Genomic DNA, 20,498 nt, shown 5'->3' with positions numbered 1-20,498 from the left:
TCCAGCACCTGCAGAGAAGATTTTCCCATTTTCCTCTTAGTGAACAGAACAGAATAAACAGGAAGGAAGACGTGCACCCTTTGCCAAAGCAGCTTTTACACACAACTTTTCCGAGGGGATGTCTCAAAGGCAGGTTTAAACACAAAGCCTGTTGTCTAGCTTAGTTCTTCTGGGGACATAAAATAAATAACACACAGCCCCAGACTTGAGAGGCTTCTGGATCATTAGAGGAGGCCAACAGGTAATGCCCAGTGAGCATCTGAGGACAGCTACACGTGTCAAGTCCAGAGAGCTTGAAGGCTCAACCATTACCTTGTTGGTCACCAATGGGAACCATTGGTTGGGGTGGGTTGGATACAATACTTCCATCTGGGCAGATGTCAAAGGACGGATGTGAGGAGTTAGAATGGTAGAGAATGATCAGGAGGCTGTGGACGAGGTTGCCATGGTGAGACCATCACGTGTAGCAAAGCCAAGTACACAGAGTCCCTTGAGAGAAGGCTGAGGCAGGGTCACGCATTAAGTCAGTGTCTCTAAGCAGGTAAGGTTAGAGGAGGCGTGGAGTTTGTAGGGCGAGGGCAGGGGTGGGAGAGGATGGTCTGCTGGCTGTACATCCTACATCCGTCCTGTCTTAGCTTCTCTTCCAGCTGCTATGACACAATAAATTCCCTGACAAAAGCAACTTGAGGGTAAATTATTTGCTGTGGTTCCCACGTCAGGGCACAGTTTATCAAGGTAGGGAAGTTAAGGAGGTGGGAGCTTGAGGTAGCTGGTCATGTCACACTGACAACCGGAAGCAGAAAGTACTGAATGCACACGCTGCGGCCTTTCCTCTTGTAGATACTATCTGAGTTAGGGTTTCCATTGCTGTGAAGAGACACCATGACCAAGGCAACTCTTAGAAAGGACAACATTTAATCGGGGCTGGCTTACAGGTTCAGAGATTCAGTCCATTATCATCATGGCGGGAAGCATGGCAGCGTGCAGGCAGACCTGGTGATGGAGAAGTAGAAGAATGTTCTAAATCTAGTTCCCAAGCAGCAGAAGGAGACAGCAGGCCTTGCTTCGGCATCAGAGAGCTCAAACCCCAGTGACACACTTCTTCCCACTAGACCATACCTCCTAATAGTGCCACTCTCTGTGAGCTTATGGGGGCCATTTTGAATCAAACCACCACATGAAATCTAGGACCCCAGCCAGGGAATAATGCTGCCCACAGTTAAGATGGGTCTTCTGCCCATGTCTGATTACCTGACCAATGCGATAACTTCTTACAGCTGAGACTTGTCTCCTAGGCGATTCTAGATACCCACCAAGCTGAAAGTTAACCATCACAGATTCCTCGAGCTTGACTCTATAGAGAAGACAGAAGAAGTCCTAAGGGTGGATTCCCAGACCTGTTATGGAGCTTATGGAGGTCCCGGAAAAGCATCTGCTGAAGCGAGGCAGCCATGACAACTTTCTTCTCCCCTACCGAGGTGTGCCAGGGAGATGCAGTGTGGAGCTGCTGTTGAGCCTCATGCTATGTGGTCTTTTCCACAGCGCAAGCTGAAGCCCCGTTCTATGAAGAGTGGTGGTTCCTGCTGCTGATGGCGCTCTCCAGCCTCCTCCTTGTCCTCTTGGTGGTCTTCGTGCTGGTCCTGCATGGGCAAAGCAAGAAGTATAAGAACTGCGGCACAGGTGTGACATCTGTCCCTTCCCATGGTGACCTGGCATTTGGACGTGAGGGCTGGCATTTGGTTACTCTGCTGAATCTGCCGGCCTCTCCTTTAACAGTGCACACATATCAGGGAAATAAGAACCTCAATGGCACCCGGCCACAACCCCTCAGTGAGGGGCTGGGGTGTGGCTCAGTGGTAGAGCCCCTGCCTAGAATCCACCAGTGAGGGGCGTGGGGCGTGGCTCAGTGGTAGAGCCCCTGCCTAGAATCCACCAGTGAGGGGCTTGGGACATGGCTCAGTGGTAGAGCCCCTGCCTAGAATCCCCCAGGGAGGGGCTGGGGTGTGGCTCAGTGGTAGAGCCCCTGCCTAGAATCCACCAGTGAGGGGCTTGGGGCGTGGCTCAGTGGTAGAGCCCCTGCCTAGAATTCCCCAGGGAGGGGCAGGGGGCGTGGCTCAGTGGTAGAGCCCCTGCCTAGAATCCCCCAGTGAGGGGCTTGGGGCGTGGCTCAGTGGTAGAGCCCCTGCCTAGAATCCCCCAGGGAGGGGCTGAGGCGTGGCTCAGTGGGAGAATGCTCACCTAATGTACCAGAATCCTTAAGCTGCATCCTAAGCACTAGCAAAGCAAAAGAGAAGCTGCAGCCTGCAGTTTCTTCCCCTCATATTAGCCACGTGTCTTCGCCATGGCATTGGAGTTGCTGGGCTCCCCGATCTTCCTCCCCATGCTCTATTGCTCTTAGGTGCTCATTTTAAGCAGGACTAGAAAGGCTGTGTCTGGTCCCAGCCCCTCTGACCATAGGAATGAGCTGGGACCCACCTCGGGTATTTGGTAGCTCACTAATGGGATGGAAACATCCCTGTGGCATGGTCTTTCTTGTGTACCTGAGCCTGGACCACACTTTCCAGTCCGTCTGCAGACCCTCTTCCAGCTCCGACTCCTTCAAGGATCTGCCGCCTTGCTGTCCACAGAGTTCCATGCTCAGCATGAGCTGGCGCTCCAACAGCACATGCGTGCTGCTGGGCTGCTCATCTTCACCATCATTAGGGAAATAAACATGTATGGGATGGGTGGAGCCAGCCACGGGAACGCTCATGTGGTGTGGCTTCTTAGATATGGAGGACAGGAGAAGGCAAAGTGGAGGCATGGCTCTTGGAGGCAAATGCTGTGGGAGAGGAGCCCAGAGGGATGGTGTAAGAGTCAGCCTTATAGCTGCGCATGCGCTCCGCGCCTGTGCAGAGGAGGTGGCCGTGGAGAAGAGAATACATGGCTCCCAACACTTCAGGGTGATGCTCTTTGTTGTCCTCGGGTTTTAAAAGCCGCGGAACTCACCATAACGTGGCTCCCACTCCCCCAGTCCTCACCTAGGGGCAGTCAACACAGCTATGGCTGAGCCTGAGAACAGGACAGGGACTGGGGAGGTGGCTCGGCTGGTAAAGAACTGACCGTGTAAACACAGGGCCAGCGCCAGATCCCTAGCAGTCGCACAGAAAAAGCTGGGCTTGATGCTAAGAGCTCGTAATCCCAGAGCTGAGGAAGTACTGACAGGTGGGTTCCTGGGGCTCAGGGGAGCAGGGCTGCCTTCCCAGCGTCAGGACAGCAGATCCTCCTGCCAGGAGGGGGCGGGGGGGGCAGGGGGGAGGTTAATAAGATGGAGTGCCTAAATTGCCAGGACGTTAGGAATCCATCCCTGAATAGAAAGGGTTTATTCTTTTTCTTTGCTGTGTAAATTCACTTCTAACAAGTGTCCGTAAATCAGATTTTATTCCCCTGGGATTTACAGTGTATGAATGACATGTCATTTTAGTGAGTTAATGTGGTTACAGAGCAGCATAAAGTCTCTCTCTCTCTCTCTCTCTCTCTCTCTTTCTTTCTCCTCTTCCATCTGGAAAACAGACTAGAAAAGACACATCAGACCTTCAGCTTCCAATACCCGGCCTCCCCCTAGGGTATTAATTTAATATCATAATTAAAGCCTAAGGGTGGGGCTTGTGACCCAGAGGACACAAGGGGACTTTTCGTGTCCTTCGCTGACTCCTGCCGAGAGCTCGCCAGCCTTGTTCTACCTGCCCGGCGCCCATCAAGTCACACGCCCAAGCAGAGGCAGACTTAGCATCCATTTACTGCACCGGGTCTATGGGCTTTTCCGTCTCAGCCTCCAGCTATGTGGAAGGTGCAGGGTGTTCATCACAGGGCACCTCCTCAGTAAGGACATGTACCTTACTATGTCGTGGGCCAGGGCATGTGTGAGACACCATCCTAGGGGCTGCAGGACAGTTGAGAACATACCTCATAAAATCCTCACCCTCAAAGAATCTCTCAGCAGAGTCTGAGCACGGAGCACATGCACTAGTGCAAACTTCCCCCGTGGTGGCGAGGGAGATGGCTCAGTGAGTAAGAGTGTTTGCCGCACAAACATAAAGATCTGAGTTCAAGTCCCCAACACCCACATGACGTCTAGGGCCTGGTACTACCCGAGTCTATAACCCCAGTGCTATGTGGAACTTAGCAGCATACTCCAGAAAACTCTCCACAGACATGACCAGGGGGTTATCTCTTGAGTGATTCCGAATTCCAATAAATTGCCAATCAAAATTGACCATCACATAGGGCTGGAGAGGTAGCCCAGCAGATAAAGACACCTGCTGCCGAGCCCAAAGACCCAAGTTCAGTTCCCAGGACCTGCATGGGGGGAGGAGACTCAACTTGTGAAAGCTGTCCTCTGACCTCCACACAGGGGCTGTGACGTACACACCCCGACACAGGAGCACACTAGATGACCAATAAATAAATGTATTTTAAAGTTTAACCCTCACAGACACACTTTTGTAGATTTATTTTAAAGTCTACAGTTCAGTCTGGGCAGCAAGGACACACACCAGAGAGGCAGGCAGAGCTCTGAGTTCGAGGCCAGCCTGGTCTATAGAGCAAGTTCCAGAACAGCCAGGGCTACAGAGAGAACCCCTGTCTCAAAAAACAAACAAACCAAAAGACAACAAAAACAGCCCGTAATTTAGCAGTTATTGCAGGGGTACACGCAACCGCCACCACTGTCCTTTAGGGCGTCTATCACCTTCTAAAGGAAGCCCTTTCTTTTCCTATCTTACCCATATTACCATGTTTTTTGATTTCCAATTTCATTACATGATTGTGAGTCCTTTTTTAATTTCGTTACTTGTGAAACATTTGACTTCCCCAGTTTCTAATGAGGGTATACATTCTGAACACAATTTCATACAGTATTGGCAAGGAGACTGGCATTTTGGCACCAGGCAAGATAAACACTGAAATGCTAATATCGCTATCTCAACCCAGCCACTGCCTCTCCCACTAAGGCTGGTGCCCACTAAGGTGTGGTTCTGGGGGTCACGTATGACAAGAACTCAGGAGCTCACGGTGTTGACTGACCCACCCTTTGTCACTGCAGCTACTCATGTCTAAGACTATGCTGGCTTTCCCTACCGGCTCTAGGTAAGGGCATCTCCAACATGGAGGAGACAGTGACCCTGGATAACGGAGGGTTCGCCGCCTTGGAACTCAGCAGCCGCCATCTCAATGTCAAGAGCACCTTCTCGAAAAAGAACGGAACCAGGTAGGAGGCCGTGCTGAGCCGCTGAGGGCTGGGTGCCGGGTGTGTGCTTCCCACCCACAGGAACCGCTAAACAAATTTCGCAGAGTAACATTTCCACGCACAGCTCACCGAGGAGCCTGCTCTAAGCCACCAGGGAGTGCTGCATCGAGGGGTTCAGACTGCAAACGGATTAGAAAAGTCTCCAGAACTTCTGCAGAGATGCGGGAGGGGAGCAGGGCCTCATGAAGGAGCCATGGCCAAGGAAAATGACATCCTCTGGGCTTTCCAAGTCTCTCCTTGGGTCAGGGACTTTCCAGTTCATCACAGACATTGGCAAACTTGACCTGTGTCCTAGATGGAAGATGTTTTGTAATTGTCACTACTCCCTGCTTTCCAAGTTGTCCCTCAGTGACACAGACAGCCCTTCCAGATGTGGTTGGAGGTGAAGACAGGTGTGACCCTTACCCCCCACCTCCACCCCCCTCACACCCACAAAGCTCCTGGCTGGTTGCCCCCTGCCAGCTTTAGCAGGAAGTAAGTGCCCCAAATTGAAATTAGAAGGTGTCCTCTACCTGGCTTTTGACCAGAAGCATTCTGGGACTCCACCTCAAATATACAAAGCAGGGCTGGGGAGATGCTTGCTGAAAAAGAATAAGAACCTGAATCCACTCTCTGGAACCCAGAAGGAGAGACCAGGCACATGTGTGTAATGCTGAGAGGATTCCCGGAGCCTGCTAGCCAGCTAGCCTAGTCTACTCGGAGAGTTCCAGGCAAGTAGGGCCCTGTTTCAAAAAAAAAAAAAAAAATAGGAAAAGAAAACAAAGGCCCGGATGAGAGAGATGGTTCAGGATGTAACATGCTCTCTGCATATGCATACAGACCTGAGTTCAAATCCCCAGAAACCATATAAGCATCGAGAGTCTGTAACTCCAGCACCTCTCTGAAGAGGTGAGAGACAGAGACAGGAGAATCCCCAAAAGCTCACGGGCCAGCAGCCAACAGTGACTGTAACAAACAAGGGGGAAGGCCAGGGCCAGCACCAGAAGTTGTCCTCTGACCTCCACATACATGCCCTAGCGTGTGCAGAACTGTATTCACACACATGAACACACACATACACACACGTGTGCCTACCATCACACATATGAGCACCTTTATACAGACACAGGAGAGTGCCTTCCCCTAGTAATGGTCTGTGGGGCTTTCCAGTGCTAAAGGCGTGGCTTCTCACAGGGCCAGTTTCAATACGAATCTGCTTCTCACTGAAGACAATGGGGCTCACACACTGTCAGAGACACAGGCAGGCCAAGGACCTCAGCGACAAGATTGTGCCTCATGACACTTTGTCCTCCACCACTCAGAGACTTGAATCATTAAAGGACACTGAAGCCTAGCACTCATCTTCTGAGGGAGCAGGTCCCAACCACTCTTCCACTTGGTCCCCACCCAGAGCACTCTGGGCTGCCACTCTGTCACTAGCTTCCTCGGGACACCCAGTCATGTCTTTGTATTTCATTTGTGTACTGAGAGTCAAGTGTCTCCTGAGTCAGAGAAAAGTAAGAAAGTACTCACAAAGATCAAGACCAAGAAGGGCTCTCACAGGGAACTGTAACACATCCCCGCTGGGTTCCACCCCCGGCTGCAAATCCCTCCTCCCTCCTCCTCCTTGTCTTGAGGCTCATCCCCCAAGGATAGCAGTCCTCTCTACCAAGAGAGATACAGATGTCTGATATCAGCAAGATGAGAACCTGTGGCTCCTGCGGAGCTGCTGTAAAGGCCGGTTAGGGTGTGCAGGTACTGGATGAGGAAGCCTTTCCAGCAGGGCCCATGGAAGCAGACCTGTCATCCAGGTACTCAGGAGACTGAGGTGGGCGGGAACAGTGCAAGTTTAAAGTATGCCTGGGCTATGGAGTGAGTTCAAATCCAGCCTGGTCAATTGAATAAGTCTCTGTCTCAAAAGAAAAAGAGGGCTGAAGAAATAGGTCAGCAGTTGAGCCCCTACCTAGAATCCCCCAGGGAGGGGCTCAGGGCATGGGTCAGTGGTAGAGCCCCTGCCTAGAATCCCCCAGTGAGGGGCTGGGGCGTGGGTCAGTGGCAGAGCCCCTGCCTAGAATCCCCCAGTGAGGGGCTGGGGGTGTGGCTCAGTGGTAGAGCCCCTGCCTAAAATCCCCCAGGGAGGGGCTGGGGGTGTGGCTCAGTGGTAGAGCCCCTGCCTAGAATCCCCCAGTGAGGGGCTGGGGGTGTGGCTCAGTGGTAGAGCCCCTGCCTAGAATCCCCCAGTGAGGGGCTGGGGGTGTGGCTCAGTGGTAGAGCCCCTGCCTAGAATCCCCCAGTGAGGGGCTGGGGGTGTGGCTCAGTGGTAGAGCCCCTGCCTAGAATCCCCCAGTGAGGGGCTGGGGGTGTGGCTCAGTGGTAGAGCCCCTGCCTAGAATCCCCCAGTGAGGGGCTGCGGGTGTGGCTCAGTGGTAGAGCCCCTGCCTAGAACCCCTCAATGAAGGCTCAGGGAAGCACATTTGGCTGGAATCTGCCAGTGTGAGATTGGGTATATGACTCAGTATGACATGATATGGTAAGTCTATTATGTACAAGGCTCTGGATTCAATTTCCAGTACAGAACAAAAAATCCTTTTCTAACTTTTTCCAGTTAAGATTCCTGGACAAAGAAGGCTGAGAGCCTTCCACCCACCCTTTGTTCCAGCGCCTCAGGGCCTCTATGTAGGAACGGACCCACATGATTGCCAGGCTGTGAGGTCCCTCGGCCCAGCTCAGGTGTGAGGATTTGGAGGATGGGTAGTGTAGACAGTGAGTTCCCAGGCATCTGACCCTCAAACACAGAGGCCGTTTCTGCAGAGGGAAGGTCAGGTCTTCGGTTTGCATCTGTGTGTTCAGAGCTGAGTGCCGCCTTGTCACTCAGCCATCTGCAGGAGGGCAAACTGACACTGGATGGCCTGAAGCAGCCAGAGGGTCTCAGCTTAGCTGCCCAGCAGCTCACGGCCCTGGGGAGGGAAGGCTTCCCTTTCATCCATGGCAATCATCATTTCTGAGAGTCCTGAACTCTCTCACAGGGTCAGGTCCCACCATGAGCCCACTGAGAGCCACCGCAATGTGAAATGGAGTCAGAAAGGAAGACTGGCCCTTTGTTCTCAGCATCCCTGGGTTCACAGGTGTGAGGGAACAAAGCATCCTGTGCTGTTTGTGGTCGGTCTGCACGTTTGCAGGGCTCCAAGAACAAGGCCTATAGGTTACATGGGGTCACCAGACTGGCCCCTCCAGCTGAAGTCTCGCATACCTTTAAAATGAGGCCCAGAGCCAGCCACGATGGCATAGGCTCATCTAAACACACAGGGCCTAAGGGTAGGAGAATTGTATGTTTGACGCCAGCCTGGGCTACATGGCAAGACTCAGAGGAGAATGAAGGAGAGCTGGATGACAGCTCAGTGGGTAAAGGGCCTGCTGTGCATGCACAGCCCTGAGTACAGATTCCCAGCACACACATAAACAGCGGGACATGATGGCACAGATCTGTAGCCCCTGCACTGGGTGGTAGAGACGGGGACTGCTGGGTCCACAGCTGCCAGCTAGGCTAGCCAAACTGGTAACATACTCTATGTCAAAAATAATGTGGAAAGTAATTAAGATAGACAGTGACATGGACCTTTGACCTCCACATGTGTTCACACACATGTATACATGTATCATGTATGTGAACACATGCATAAAATATACACACAAATGAAAAATGTTAAGAGAAGTACAGTTGGTACTTCAAAGCTGTCTAGCCGAGCGGTGCCTGCTTTTGTGTGGGAAGGCACCGTTGCAATGCCTTGGATTTAAAACAAAACAAAACCCCACAGATTAATCAAAGTGGTTAGATGACAAATGGCAAATAAATCATCACCAAAATAAATAATTTTTGAAATGGAGAAAATGGAGGCCTAGATCCCTGTCAGATGTCTCAGCAGGTAAAGGCACTTGCCACCAAGCCTAATGACCTGAGTTTACTTCCTGGGACACGCGTGGTGGAGGAGAGACCCAGGTTATCCCCAGACCGCCACACAGTTGCATGGCACATGTACATGTGATCTCACAGACATACACATTTAAAAAAATAATATTCTTAAAAGGAGTCTCTTGAACATTTCTTGGGCCTTCCCTGGGGAAACTAAGGCAGAGCCAACCCTAAGGAAGTTACGATGGCCAGGATACCAGAGTCACTGGGAAATGGCTTTCCCATGCTCAGGTCACTGAGCGTGACTTTCCTGATAGGGGAAAGGTCATTCGCCTGCAGCCCACCACACAGCTTTGCAAGCTGCCTTCAGCCTGAGGGTCCTCCTGCACATGGGGAAGGTATCTAAGGTGTGCCTGGCCATCTCGCTGACCACGGTCACAGAGGTCTCCAGAGCCCCAGGGCAAAACAGATGCACAGGGTCCTGAACCATTTAACAATGTGTCAATTGTATTGGATTCTCCCTCACGTTATAATGTCTCCACCTATAAAAATAAACCAGGGGACCCAGAGAAGTGGCTCAGCACTTACAGTTCCTGCCGTGAAAGCATGAGGCCCCAATTCAGATCTCCCGAGCCCTTGTTCATGTCAGGCAGAATGATGGCCTACCTATAACTCTGGGTCTCTGGAAGCTAAGTCGAGGGATCACTGACTGGAGCAAGCTACCGAGCCAGGCTAGCCTTATCAGTGAGCTCTGGGTTCGATTGAGAGACCCTGCCTCATATACTCATATATATATATATATATATATATATATATATATATATATATATATATATATATAGAGAGAGAGAGAGAGGGGGGGGTTAGAGAGATAGAAAGAGGGATAGAGAGAGAGATAAAGAGATAGAGAGAGAGAGGGATAGAGAGAGAGAGAGAAAGATAGAGAGGGATAGATAATAGACAGATATATAGATAAAGATATATACAGTGAAAGCAATTGAGGAAGCCTCCTGATTCTATGTACAGGAACACACAGAAGCACATGCATGTACACATGCACACATACAGACCCAAATGCACATAATAAAATAAGAAATGCTTAAAAACTAATTTTAAAAAAGGGCTGGAGAGATGGCTCAATGGTTAAGAGCATTTACTGCTCTTCCAGAGGTCCTGAGTTCAATTCCCAGCAAGCTCATGGGGGCTCACAACCATCTGTAATGGGATCCGATGCCCTCTTCTGGTGTGTCTGAAGACAGCTACAGTGCACTCATATACATAAAATAAATACAGCAAGCTATAAAATAAAATTGTTCACTTATTAAAAAAAAACCTAATAAAAGGAAACAAGACAGGAAGTTGTAGATTGCAGGGTGGGTGTGTCTTCCATCGCCGTGTGCCAAATGACCACACTACAACACACATCTCAAGGTAGAAACTGCCCCAGCCTGGCTGGTCACCTACTAGGGCCACCACGGCCATGTTCCTTATGCCACTGGGCCTTGTTCTCAGTTAAGACTCCAGCAGGCCAGAATGCCTTTCCAAGCTCATGCCAGCTCTTAGCTGAGTGTGTCCGTGTGCCCCCTGTGACTTAGGGCTGGCCTTTTCCTGCCATCGACTGGGGCTGCCCTTGGTCCCCTGCATCCAGAGGCCACCCACAGCATGTGTTTCTCCCTGAAGAGACAGCAGGAGTTCCTTTCAGGTCTGTCTCATTTGCCACCAGAGGTCTGCATGCAGCCGAGGACAGCTACAGACGAAGACCAACAGAAAATCATAAACTCACTTAAAGCATTATGAAAATGTGTTTAGTTTTTAGAGTCAGAGAGAGCTCTGGGTTCAGCGAGAGACACTGCCCCCATAAACACTGCCCCCATCAACCTCTGGCCTCCAAATGCATGCATGTGCATCCACAAACATGCAGAAATGCACACGCACACAGTACACACAAAAGGGTTGGCCATGTGTCCAAGCTGGCCAAGACAACCTTCTTCATACAGTGCCACGTGATTGTGACAAATTGAAATGACAGCCCCACCCTTTCTGTATAAGGTAATATGATCACAGTCATCCCTATAGCCCACTAGTTACAAACCAGACACGGGCAGCTCTGCCTACAGTTATGGCCTAAATGTACAGGGAGCAGTGATTGAGCTAAGGAATCTGTCAAGTCAGTGAGGGCCAATGCCCCAAAGCCCTTGCTAGGACACATGTCCCTAACATCAGCAGGAGACCATCCACAAATCTCCTCTTGACATGCCTCTTCCCCATAGATTTGCCCTCATCCCCAGTCATTGCCAACCATCCTTCCTCTGTCTCCCAGAGTTCCGTGCACTCTACACCTTCCACTGACCCAGACCTCACATGCCCTTCTTGTCGAGAATCCTACTTGATCAGGACAGCTTGTCCCTAGTGCCCTGACCTTGCACCATGCCTGAAGCCTGCAGGCTGTAGAATCAGAGATAGCCAGTGCTTGGAGATCCAGATCAGTCATAATGCATATCACGCAATCATCGGAACACTTTCCTCCTATTCCCCTCTGAACAAGGCCAGACAGCAGCCTAGGAGTCCCATCCCCAGGGGAGTGTCCTTTGTCTAAAATAACTTGTGTCATCTTCCCATTTTAGATCTCCACCCCGACCAAGCCCCGGAGGTCTGCACTACTCTGACGAGGACATCTGCAACAAGTACAATGGCGCCGTGCTGACGGAGAGTGTGAACCTCAAGGAGAAGTCAGTAGATGGCTCGGAATCTGAGGTCAGTGCCATGCTTGCTTCTAAGAAGTGACCGCCGTACCTGCTTCATGAGCCTTCTGATTCCTCAGCATGTCTCACCCCACTTTGGTCCCACAGTCACTGTGGGATGGGCAGAGCTGACAGTGGAGGGTCCACGGTAGATGAGTGACACATGACACATACATATATCAATGGTTGGGTAGCTTTTCCTGGGAGATGGAAAACAACTTCTATGAACACTGATAGGGAGGTACCAACAGACCCAAGAGAGGTTCCATCCAAGTCAAGCAATGGAGACTACATTCCCTCTCGTTGCTGTGACAAAAGACCTGAGAGAGACGTAAGTCAAGCAGGATTTATTCGGCTCACAGTTTGGAGGAACAGTCCATCATGGTGGGAAGGCACAGAGAAGGACCAGGAGGCAACTGGCTACACTGTATCCACAGTCAGGAAACAGAGGGCTAGCTCTCTCCTTTTTATTCAGTCCAGGACCTCAGCCTAGGGAATGGCACCGCCCACATTTAGGTCGGGTCTTCAGCCTTTTCTAGAAACTTCCTCGCAAATAGGTTGCCTCCTATGTGATTCTCGGCCCTGTCAAGTTGGCACTCAATCTAAACCAGTATGAACCAGTTAGTTTACTGGGGTTCCTTCCATGAGTGTCAATGACCCTCAGACAGCTTCACCCCCCCCAAGAAGCCCCCTCCCAGTCAACTGCCTTCTAAAAGCTCTAAAACTCTTCTAAAGAGTCTCAGGACATGGAGGGTCCTCATGAGGATCCCTAGAAGATCTCATGGCTGTGTGAGCACTCCAGCTTTCTCCATGAGAGATTGCTAATGGACTCAGGCTCAAGATGTCTCATATGCATCATCGAGGCTACTCCACGTTAATATGGCGATGGTCATATCCAATCTGAAGGAAGCAGCCTCCCTGGGGCCAATCGGTCCCTCCCACACATACAGACAGAGCAAATGCTAGCCGCCTGCTCATTGGATATCAGGTCCTACTTCTTACATCTCAGGGCTGCGGTAAGAGATGAGCAGAGGGCACCCTGCAGGACAGAGCATAGGTGTGGGCCCAGCACCCATCCCGAGGCCTGTGTGTGCTAGACACACTCCATGTCTTGGTAAGTGTTTCTGTAAGGAGATACCAGGACCACAGCAACTCTTATAAAAGAAAGTATGTACCTGGGGCTTGCTTACAGTTCCAGAGGTTTAGTCCATTATCAGAATTGGGGGCGGAGCGTGGCAGCGTGCAAGCAGACGTGGGGTGGAGAGGTAGCTGAGAGTTCTACACCCAGATGCTCTGCAGAAGGAAGAAAGAAAACTACTGGGCCTGGCTTAGGCATTTGAAAACCTCAAAGTCCACTCCCACTCCCAGTGGCACACTTTCTCCCACAAGGCCACACCTACTTCAACAAAGCCACACCTTCCTCTACAAAGCCACACCTCCTAATCCCTCCCAAGTAATGCCACTCTAATTGACAAAGCATTCAAAACTATGAGCCAATATGGGCCACTCATATTCAAACCACCACGCTCCATTTCTCCCAGTCCTGGAGGTCACAGATACCCATCGAAAGTCATGGTCCACCAAGGGTCACCAGCTGCCCAGAGTGGGCACTGGAAGTGCCACTCTCTTTAGAGAAGAACCTATTATTTTCTGGTATGTTCTAGATCTTGGTTAGAATGGCAGAGAGCCTGAGCTTATGAGACTGATAGAAAGTAGAACTATACGACACACCCCTGAGACTGGAGAGATGGCTCGGTGGATAAAGTGGAGACCTAAGTTCAATCGCCAGCACTCATGCAGACCACAACTGTGGCAGTATGTGCTGTAAACCCAGCAGTGGGGAGGCAGAGGCAGCAGATCTCCGGGGCCTGTTGGCTAGGCAGTCCAGCTGAATTGGTGAGCTGCAGGCCAGTAAGGGACCCTGCCTGAGAGAAGCCTGTCACCTAACATTAGCTAAACATGCACATGCATGTGTACCTGCTCACTCATGTTCGAGTACACACACACACATGCACATGCACACACACATACACACGCGCGTGCGCGTGCACACACACACATACACACACACACACACTAAAAAACATGAAACTAAAAAGTAGACCCCCCCCATGTCCACCCCAGAGTAGCACTTTCTACTCCCTGCTCCCCCTTGTCAGTCACCACATCTTGTGGGAGGGGCTTTCTGCTCTAGCCTCCTACTGTATAAGAGGGGATGCACACACACAGCCTTATGGACTAGTTAATGGAATAAGGGATGTTTGTCAGGCGTGTGCCACTCATGCTCCTTCACTGAGCAGTCCAGCCAGTGACCTGTGATGTGGGGTCCGTCCCACCGGGTCATCAGCCCCCACTGTACCCCTGGGCCCTAGGGCCAGCCCATCTCAGGCTGTTCCCCATTGTGTAGACACATTTCCCAGCAGAGAGTGTCTCACACATGCAAAAGGGGGCTTCACCAGGGAAAGCCAGCTGCTGCGGGGGACTCCAGAAGGTGTTGGCAGCCCCCGCCTCTGTGACTCACACTGACCCGCATGAAGCAGCCAATCACTGGTTCCACCTGGTGTCCCCGAGGGTCCTATTTGTAAGCCTCAACAGGAGTGAGAACCGCGGGCCATTTGCTGTACACATATGCCTGACTCCCTCTCAGCACGTTCCTCTAAATCAATATTTAATCTAAAACACACTCTTACCTTCATTCTTGACCTGATTTGGGGCCTTATTGAACCCCAGGGCTCAGTGAAACAGCTCCTTTTCAGTTGTGGCTTATATATGAACTCCGGTGAGTGGGCACTGGGTGGGCCCTGGTGAGGTCCAGCCTAGCCTCACTTTACCTGTTCTGTTTACAAAGGATGCTAGGTCTATAACCTAGCCTCAGGCTCACGGGGAACCTGTGAGCTGCAGAGAGCAGCAGTGCCCATGTCTAGAGAGATGCGAGGTGTGTTTATCTCTGCTGCAGGGCTGTCAGGGAAAGCCTGCAGGAACAGGCCTGCCTCTTCCGGGCTGAGGTTAGACAGTGTCACCTCGTGGTGGTTGCTCTTCAAAGAGCAGCGGGTGAGGAGGCAGCGGGATGGCCTTGTAGCAGGCTGCCCAGGTACACATCTGGAGCCAGGTCTTGTGGACAGCCTGGCATCTGTCCTTAGCTGCTGGCCCACTGTTCCAGCAGTGTTTGTTATTAGTGGTGACCGTGCGCGGTGACAGATGTGTGTGTGGAGAGTTCCCTGTAATTGACACACATCACTTAGTGGTTCTGAACTCTGACTGTGGGCCAGGCCTGGGGTCAGTCCTTCTCCACACGCCCGGTGTTCACCCTGTGCATGGGTCATTCTTCTGAGGTACTCCAGCAAGCAGAAAGTGGTGCTGGGTACCAGACCCTCCTCATGTCTCCAGAGTCCATCTTAACCCCATATCTCTCACCCCCAGCTCCTATAGCGCAGTGCTAGATAGCACGCCTGTCCTGTCCTACAGCAACTAACTTGAACTCAAGAGTTCTCAGATTTATGTCTGCCCCAAAAACGATTCTCCAAATAGGCTAATGAGGGCCAGGATGCAGGTCAATTGGTAGAGCATTTGCCTGGCAAGCGTGAAGGCCTGGGTTCCATCCATAAACAAGGTGTGGTAATGCACACCTATAAGCCCAACACTTGGGAGGTAGAGGCAGGAGGATCAAAAGTTCAAGGTCATAGCTACATGGCGACACAGCAAACTTGTGGCCAGCCTGGATTCATGAGACCTCATCTCAAAATTAATTAATGAAATGGTTCATTAATTAAAATTTTAAAAATAGATTAATAGGACATGCCTGGGTCTCTTTTTCTCAAATGTATGAAATGGTTTGGGATTCAAATTCAACTGATACTTTAAAAGATAACAAGGTTTGCCTAATCACTGAGCTAGGTAACATACCTACTAACATATGTGTGTGTGTGCATATATATATATATATATATATGCACACACATCCATACATATATATTCACAAATATATGCATAAATATATACATATACACATATAAATACATACATATACAAGCATGCATAAATACATTCACATGTACATACACACACACACAGAGGCAGAGAAGGAGGGGTGAGCACGGAGAAGTCAGTGAGGAAAGGGAGGGACAGGAGAGGAAGAATCTTGTAGAAGAGCCCTGTGACTTCCTGGAGGAAAGATGAACAAATGTCTGTTGACCCCAAATAGGGCACTGATGAAAGATCAAAGAAATGACCTCGTCCAAATTTAGCTTCGTGAACCAATGAGTTTACTGGTGTTCCTTACAGGACAAGACCTCTATATCACCCAAAGTATAGCCCAATATGGTGACAGCTCAGGAAATCTACATCCCCAAAACTCTCCACATGCTTTGCAGCCAACCTGGGAGGTGGGAGGGTCTTCTTTCTCTTCCCAGCAATATGCTAATATGACACTGGGGAGGGGCCTCAAGGATCTTGTAAGTTTCAGGAGTTTCCTGAGGCTTTTGAGTTTCCTGTACCTCTTGAGTCTTAATGAGCGCCCCTCCAGGAGCACAGGTTTCAGTTGGGAGGTAAAAGCTACACCGCATCCACATGGGGATACTCAAGGCTAAGAGGTTTTGGAAGCTTTCCCAAGGTACTCACCTGGCTGAGTTCCCACTCTCTTACCATACCTGCCTCTGGGAACCACTGAGGCACACATCTGCGCAGCTGAGGAGGCCAAGGGCCTATGAACTTGGCTGCCTGCCCCTAGCACAAGCCCTATCTGTGTGGAAAGCATGCTCTTTTCACTTCCCAGGGTCACCCATGGTTCACAAAGCCTTTGGGGTAAGAGTTCCTTCCAGGAGCCCATGAACCAATATAACACGCAGTCTCTAAAGCCCTGAGTCCTGAGCCCTGGAGCCTCGTAATACCCCGAATAACCTGGGCCATGGGGCTGTCTGAAGGCCCCATGGCTGCTAGCCAAGGACCTCTGGGGCTTCCTAGCTCCTGGATGAGTCCTGGCCAGTCTGTTTCCCAGCGTTCTGTGTCTTGCTGCATCTTCTAAGTGTGTGAACTGAGGGAAACTGCAAGGACCTCAACAGAGGGACCCATTGGATCATCCTGGAAGGGCCAGTTCAGATGGCTAAGTCCGCTTGGATCAGCCTCTTATTTCTGTCATGGAGTAACAAAAAAGAGCCATGGTGTGTTATGTGACATGCATGGCAGGACACTGACAGGCCCCTGTGTCCCCATGGGCACAGGCTTTTCTCCATGCCAGTATTTCTGGAAGTGGATTTTATGCCCTGGGCAGGAAAGGCACTTTCCTCTGCTTTCCCAGGGAAACACCACAAGCTTCTAGGAAAAATGACACCACCAGAAGGGATGCCTTAGGATTACTGCCTCCACCTCTTTTGGGGTTCTGGAAAAGACAGGGACACTGGCCTTCCTGTGTGCCTCTGGTATCAGCCGCTGACTAATCTAAGGCATAGATAACAGGGTAACCCTAATACTTGGGTTTGGCAATCAAGTCTTTAAACTCCCTTCTAAGAAGGAGAAACATTTTAGGTCTGTATTCTAGGCTCGGGGTCTGGGGATGCTCTCGGCTGGTACAGGGCTTGCCTAGCACACAGGAAGCTATGGGTTCTATCCCCAGCACATCTGCAATATTAGCACTCAGGAGGTGGACGTCTGAGGAGAAGTTCAGGGGCATCCTCAGCTACATAGGGCGTTTGAAGCCATCCTGAGCTAATGAAACCCTGTATGGAAAAAAAAATCTCAGACATACTTGTAAATTTGTACCACAGCATTCGGATGGAGGCTGTCCTCGCCTAGCAATCCTGAGTGTCCCTGGCACTCGCTCTCCCGCCTCTCTAAATGCCTCATCTGTACTTCTGTAACTTGGCTGTGTTTCTGCCAACCTCTAGTTAAGGGTCCAGAGTTGTGTTAGGAAAATAACCATCGGAGCTAAATAGTGTTGACCACTATCCCCTGTGAAGGTCAGAATCATCCAGCCTGCAGACAAAGCTACTTCCAGAACAGTGGGCTGGAGACCTCAGAGGATGCCATTCCCAGCTGGATGCCGAATTAGCCAGGGAACACGATTTTGCAAACATCCAGCTACAAGTCTTTGGAAACAGGGCGGCCAGTGAGCAGGGAGTGAAAGACTCACTGGGGCTAAGGGGCTCAGTAAAGCACCTGCTAAGCAAACATCAGGATCTGAGTTCAATCCCTAGAACCCGTACAAAAGGTGGTGTGGTAGTAGAGCTCTCGATCCCATCCCTGGGAGACAGAGACAAGTGGATTCCAGGAGCTCACTGGCTGGAGGTCTTACCAAATAGGTGAACTCCAGGCTGGGATTAGCAGCAGTTGAAGAGTTTGCTGAGCAAGCATGGGAGCAGAGTTCAGATCCCCAGAGCTCACAAAATCCACGCGAATCCATGTAGAATCCCAGTGTTCAGGTGTGGCCAGGGACAAGCGGATCCTGGGTGCACACCGCCTGTCGGCGAAACTAAATCACCAAACTCAAGGTTCAGCGAGAGACCTTGTCTCAAAAACTATAAGACAGAGAGAGCAGGGGGAGACAGGGAGAGGGAGGCCATTTATCATTAACATCTCGTGTGTGCGCGCGCACGTCTCGTGTATGTGTGTGCGTGTGTGTGTGTGTGTGTGTGTGTGTGTGTGTGTGTACATGCACGCACACACGCACGCGCACGCACACACGCACGCGCACGCACGCGCACACACACTGCACACAATTGCTGCCCCTCAGAATTTTTTTAAAAACTCAAAACCAGTTTTCAGAATTCTTCCATCCCTAGCTAATTAGAATGATGCCTCATACCTAATTGGTTCCCTGGTGGTGCAGGACACTCTTTTATCCCGCTGGTGCCTTGCCAAGTCCTGAGCTGACCCTCTCTGCAGCTCGTCGGGAACTCAGTCAGTCTGGGGCAGCACTCAGTCCCCTTCCTTTCTCTCTATGGTTTCCTGGGAAACCAGCAAATCAAGACTTCACATCACAGGCAGCTTGGAAGGGAGGGAAGGAGGGAGGGGAGAGGGAGGGAGGGAGGAAGAGAGACAGACCAACCCAGTGGCAATGCCTTTTTGTCAATAATTCTCACTTACTAAAATAAATCTGCATTAAAAAATAATGTTGCATAAAGAACTGCTGGTATAGGAAGAAGGATGGCATTGGATGTTGCCTCCGTCATGGAAGCCACAGCAAGGCCTGAGTAGGAGTCCACGTCACCAGTCACCTGTCTGATGTCCCGTGTCTTCCCCCTAAACGACGGGCAAGAAACGAAGCGGACAGTCTTAGCCTCTCTTCAAAGTTGCTTTCTGCACCAGGGTAGAGTTCCCTCAGAAGAGCTTGGCCCATCACACTGTACCGGAAGTCAGTCTCTCTGGCCACATGCACTGCACAGACTCCCAGGGCAAGGCTCTGATTAGTCAGCTCAAGGCACACACACCATCCTCTGATGGGCTCAACATGTCACCTGCCAACCCATGACCTAATTGCTGTCCAGGATGGTGTCCTTCCAAGTGGTCCGGGCATAAACACAAGAGCTGAGACGTGGCTCGACACAGGGCAGTGGCTCAACACAGGGCAGTGGCTCGAAGTTCAAAGGTGGAGTCGCCTTGCCAGGGTAGTCTTTGGCAGCAGGAACATGAAGCTGGTCACATGGCAGCCACATCAGGAAGCAGAGAGAGATGGGTGATGGTTCTAAGCTTGCTTCCTGCTTTGGTCCGTCTAAGTCCCCGTGGAATACCGCCCACTTTAAGGTTGGGTTTTCTGTCTCAGTTAATCTAATCTACATAATCCCTCATAAGGCAGGTCCAGAGACTTGTTTACATGGTGATTCTAATTCCCACAACACTGACCATCAAGATTGCTGTCTCCTACCTGGCCCCCTTGTGGCCACCAGCCTTAGCAACAGACCCTGTCTATATGTAGTCCCACACCTTTGGCTCATGAAGTACTCATGGTTGGACATAAGAAGTCCTTTTAAGTCACTTTTCCCCTCACTCTGACAAAATGCCTGACAGAAACAGCTTACTGACGGAGAGTTTATTGTAGCTCAGTGGGGGCCTCTCCACCATGGCAGAGCAGGCAGGACAGCATCCACCAATAGGACTCTCTATCTCCATGGCACAAGAACAGAGAACTTTGATGAGGAGTGGATGGAGTCAGCTCGAACCCTCACGATCTTCCTCTATGCGCACCCCCCGCCCCACATCTATCAGCTGGGCTCCATGTCCAGAAGGTTCTCCAACCTCCTCCCAAAGCAGCACCAACAGCCAGGACCAAGCGTTCAAACAGAAGAGCCTGTTGGGGACATCTCATATTTGATCCCTAACTAGAATCGTGAAGGCATTTTATAAGTGAAATGGCATTTCGTTAATCTCATACACATCTACAGGCACTAGACATAACATATCTTTGTCGTCTGTGGCAGTCTGGGTACCTTCAGGCTGGGAAGAGAGCTCAGTCAGTGAAGTGCTTGCAGGATATGCACGAGGAGCTAAGTCTGACCCAGAGTGCACAGGTAAAAATCTGAATGTGGTGATACCTACACCCACTCCCACCCAGTGCTAAAGAAGCAGAGACAGGGAGATCTCTGAGGCTCAC

The 20,498-nt window shown here is 50.8% G+C and overlaps 1 protein-coding gene across 1 annotated transcript in view; it reads left to right on the top strand.

The window, feature by feature from the left end:
• Sdk1 (sidekick cell adhesion molecule 1) overlaps nucleotides 1-20,498 on the top strand; it is a 1,012,579-nt gene that overhangs the window by 986,637 nt on the left and 5,444 nt on the right. The window contains exons 42-44 of the mRNA XM_052168081.1: nucleotides 1,543-1,680; nucleotides 5,128-5,248; nucleotides 11,801-11,930. Coding sequence (XP_052024041.1) covers nucleotides 1,543-1,680; nucleotides 5,128-5,248; nucleotides 11,801-11,930 — 389 coding nt within the window. The remainder of the gene's footprint in view (nucleotides 1-1,542; nucleotides 1,681-5,127; nucleotides 5,249-11,800; nucleotides 11,931-20,498) is intronic.

The sequence above is a fragment of the Apodemus sylvaticus genome, chromosome 22, assembly GCF_947179515.1.
Source record: "Apodemus sylvaticus chromosome 22, mApoSyl1.1, whole genome shotgun sequence".
NCBI classification, from domain to species: domain Eukaryota; kingdom Metazoa; phylum Chordata; class Mammalia; order Rodentia; family Muridae; genus Apodemus; species Apodemus sylvaticus.
This window is presented reverse-complemented; position numbering and strand designations above follow the sequence as displayed.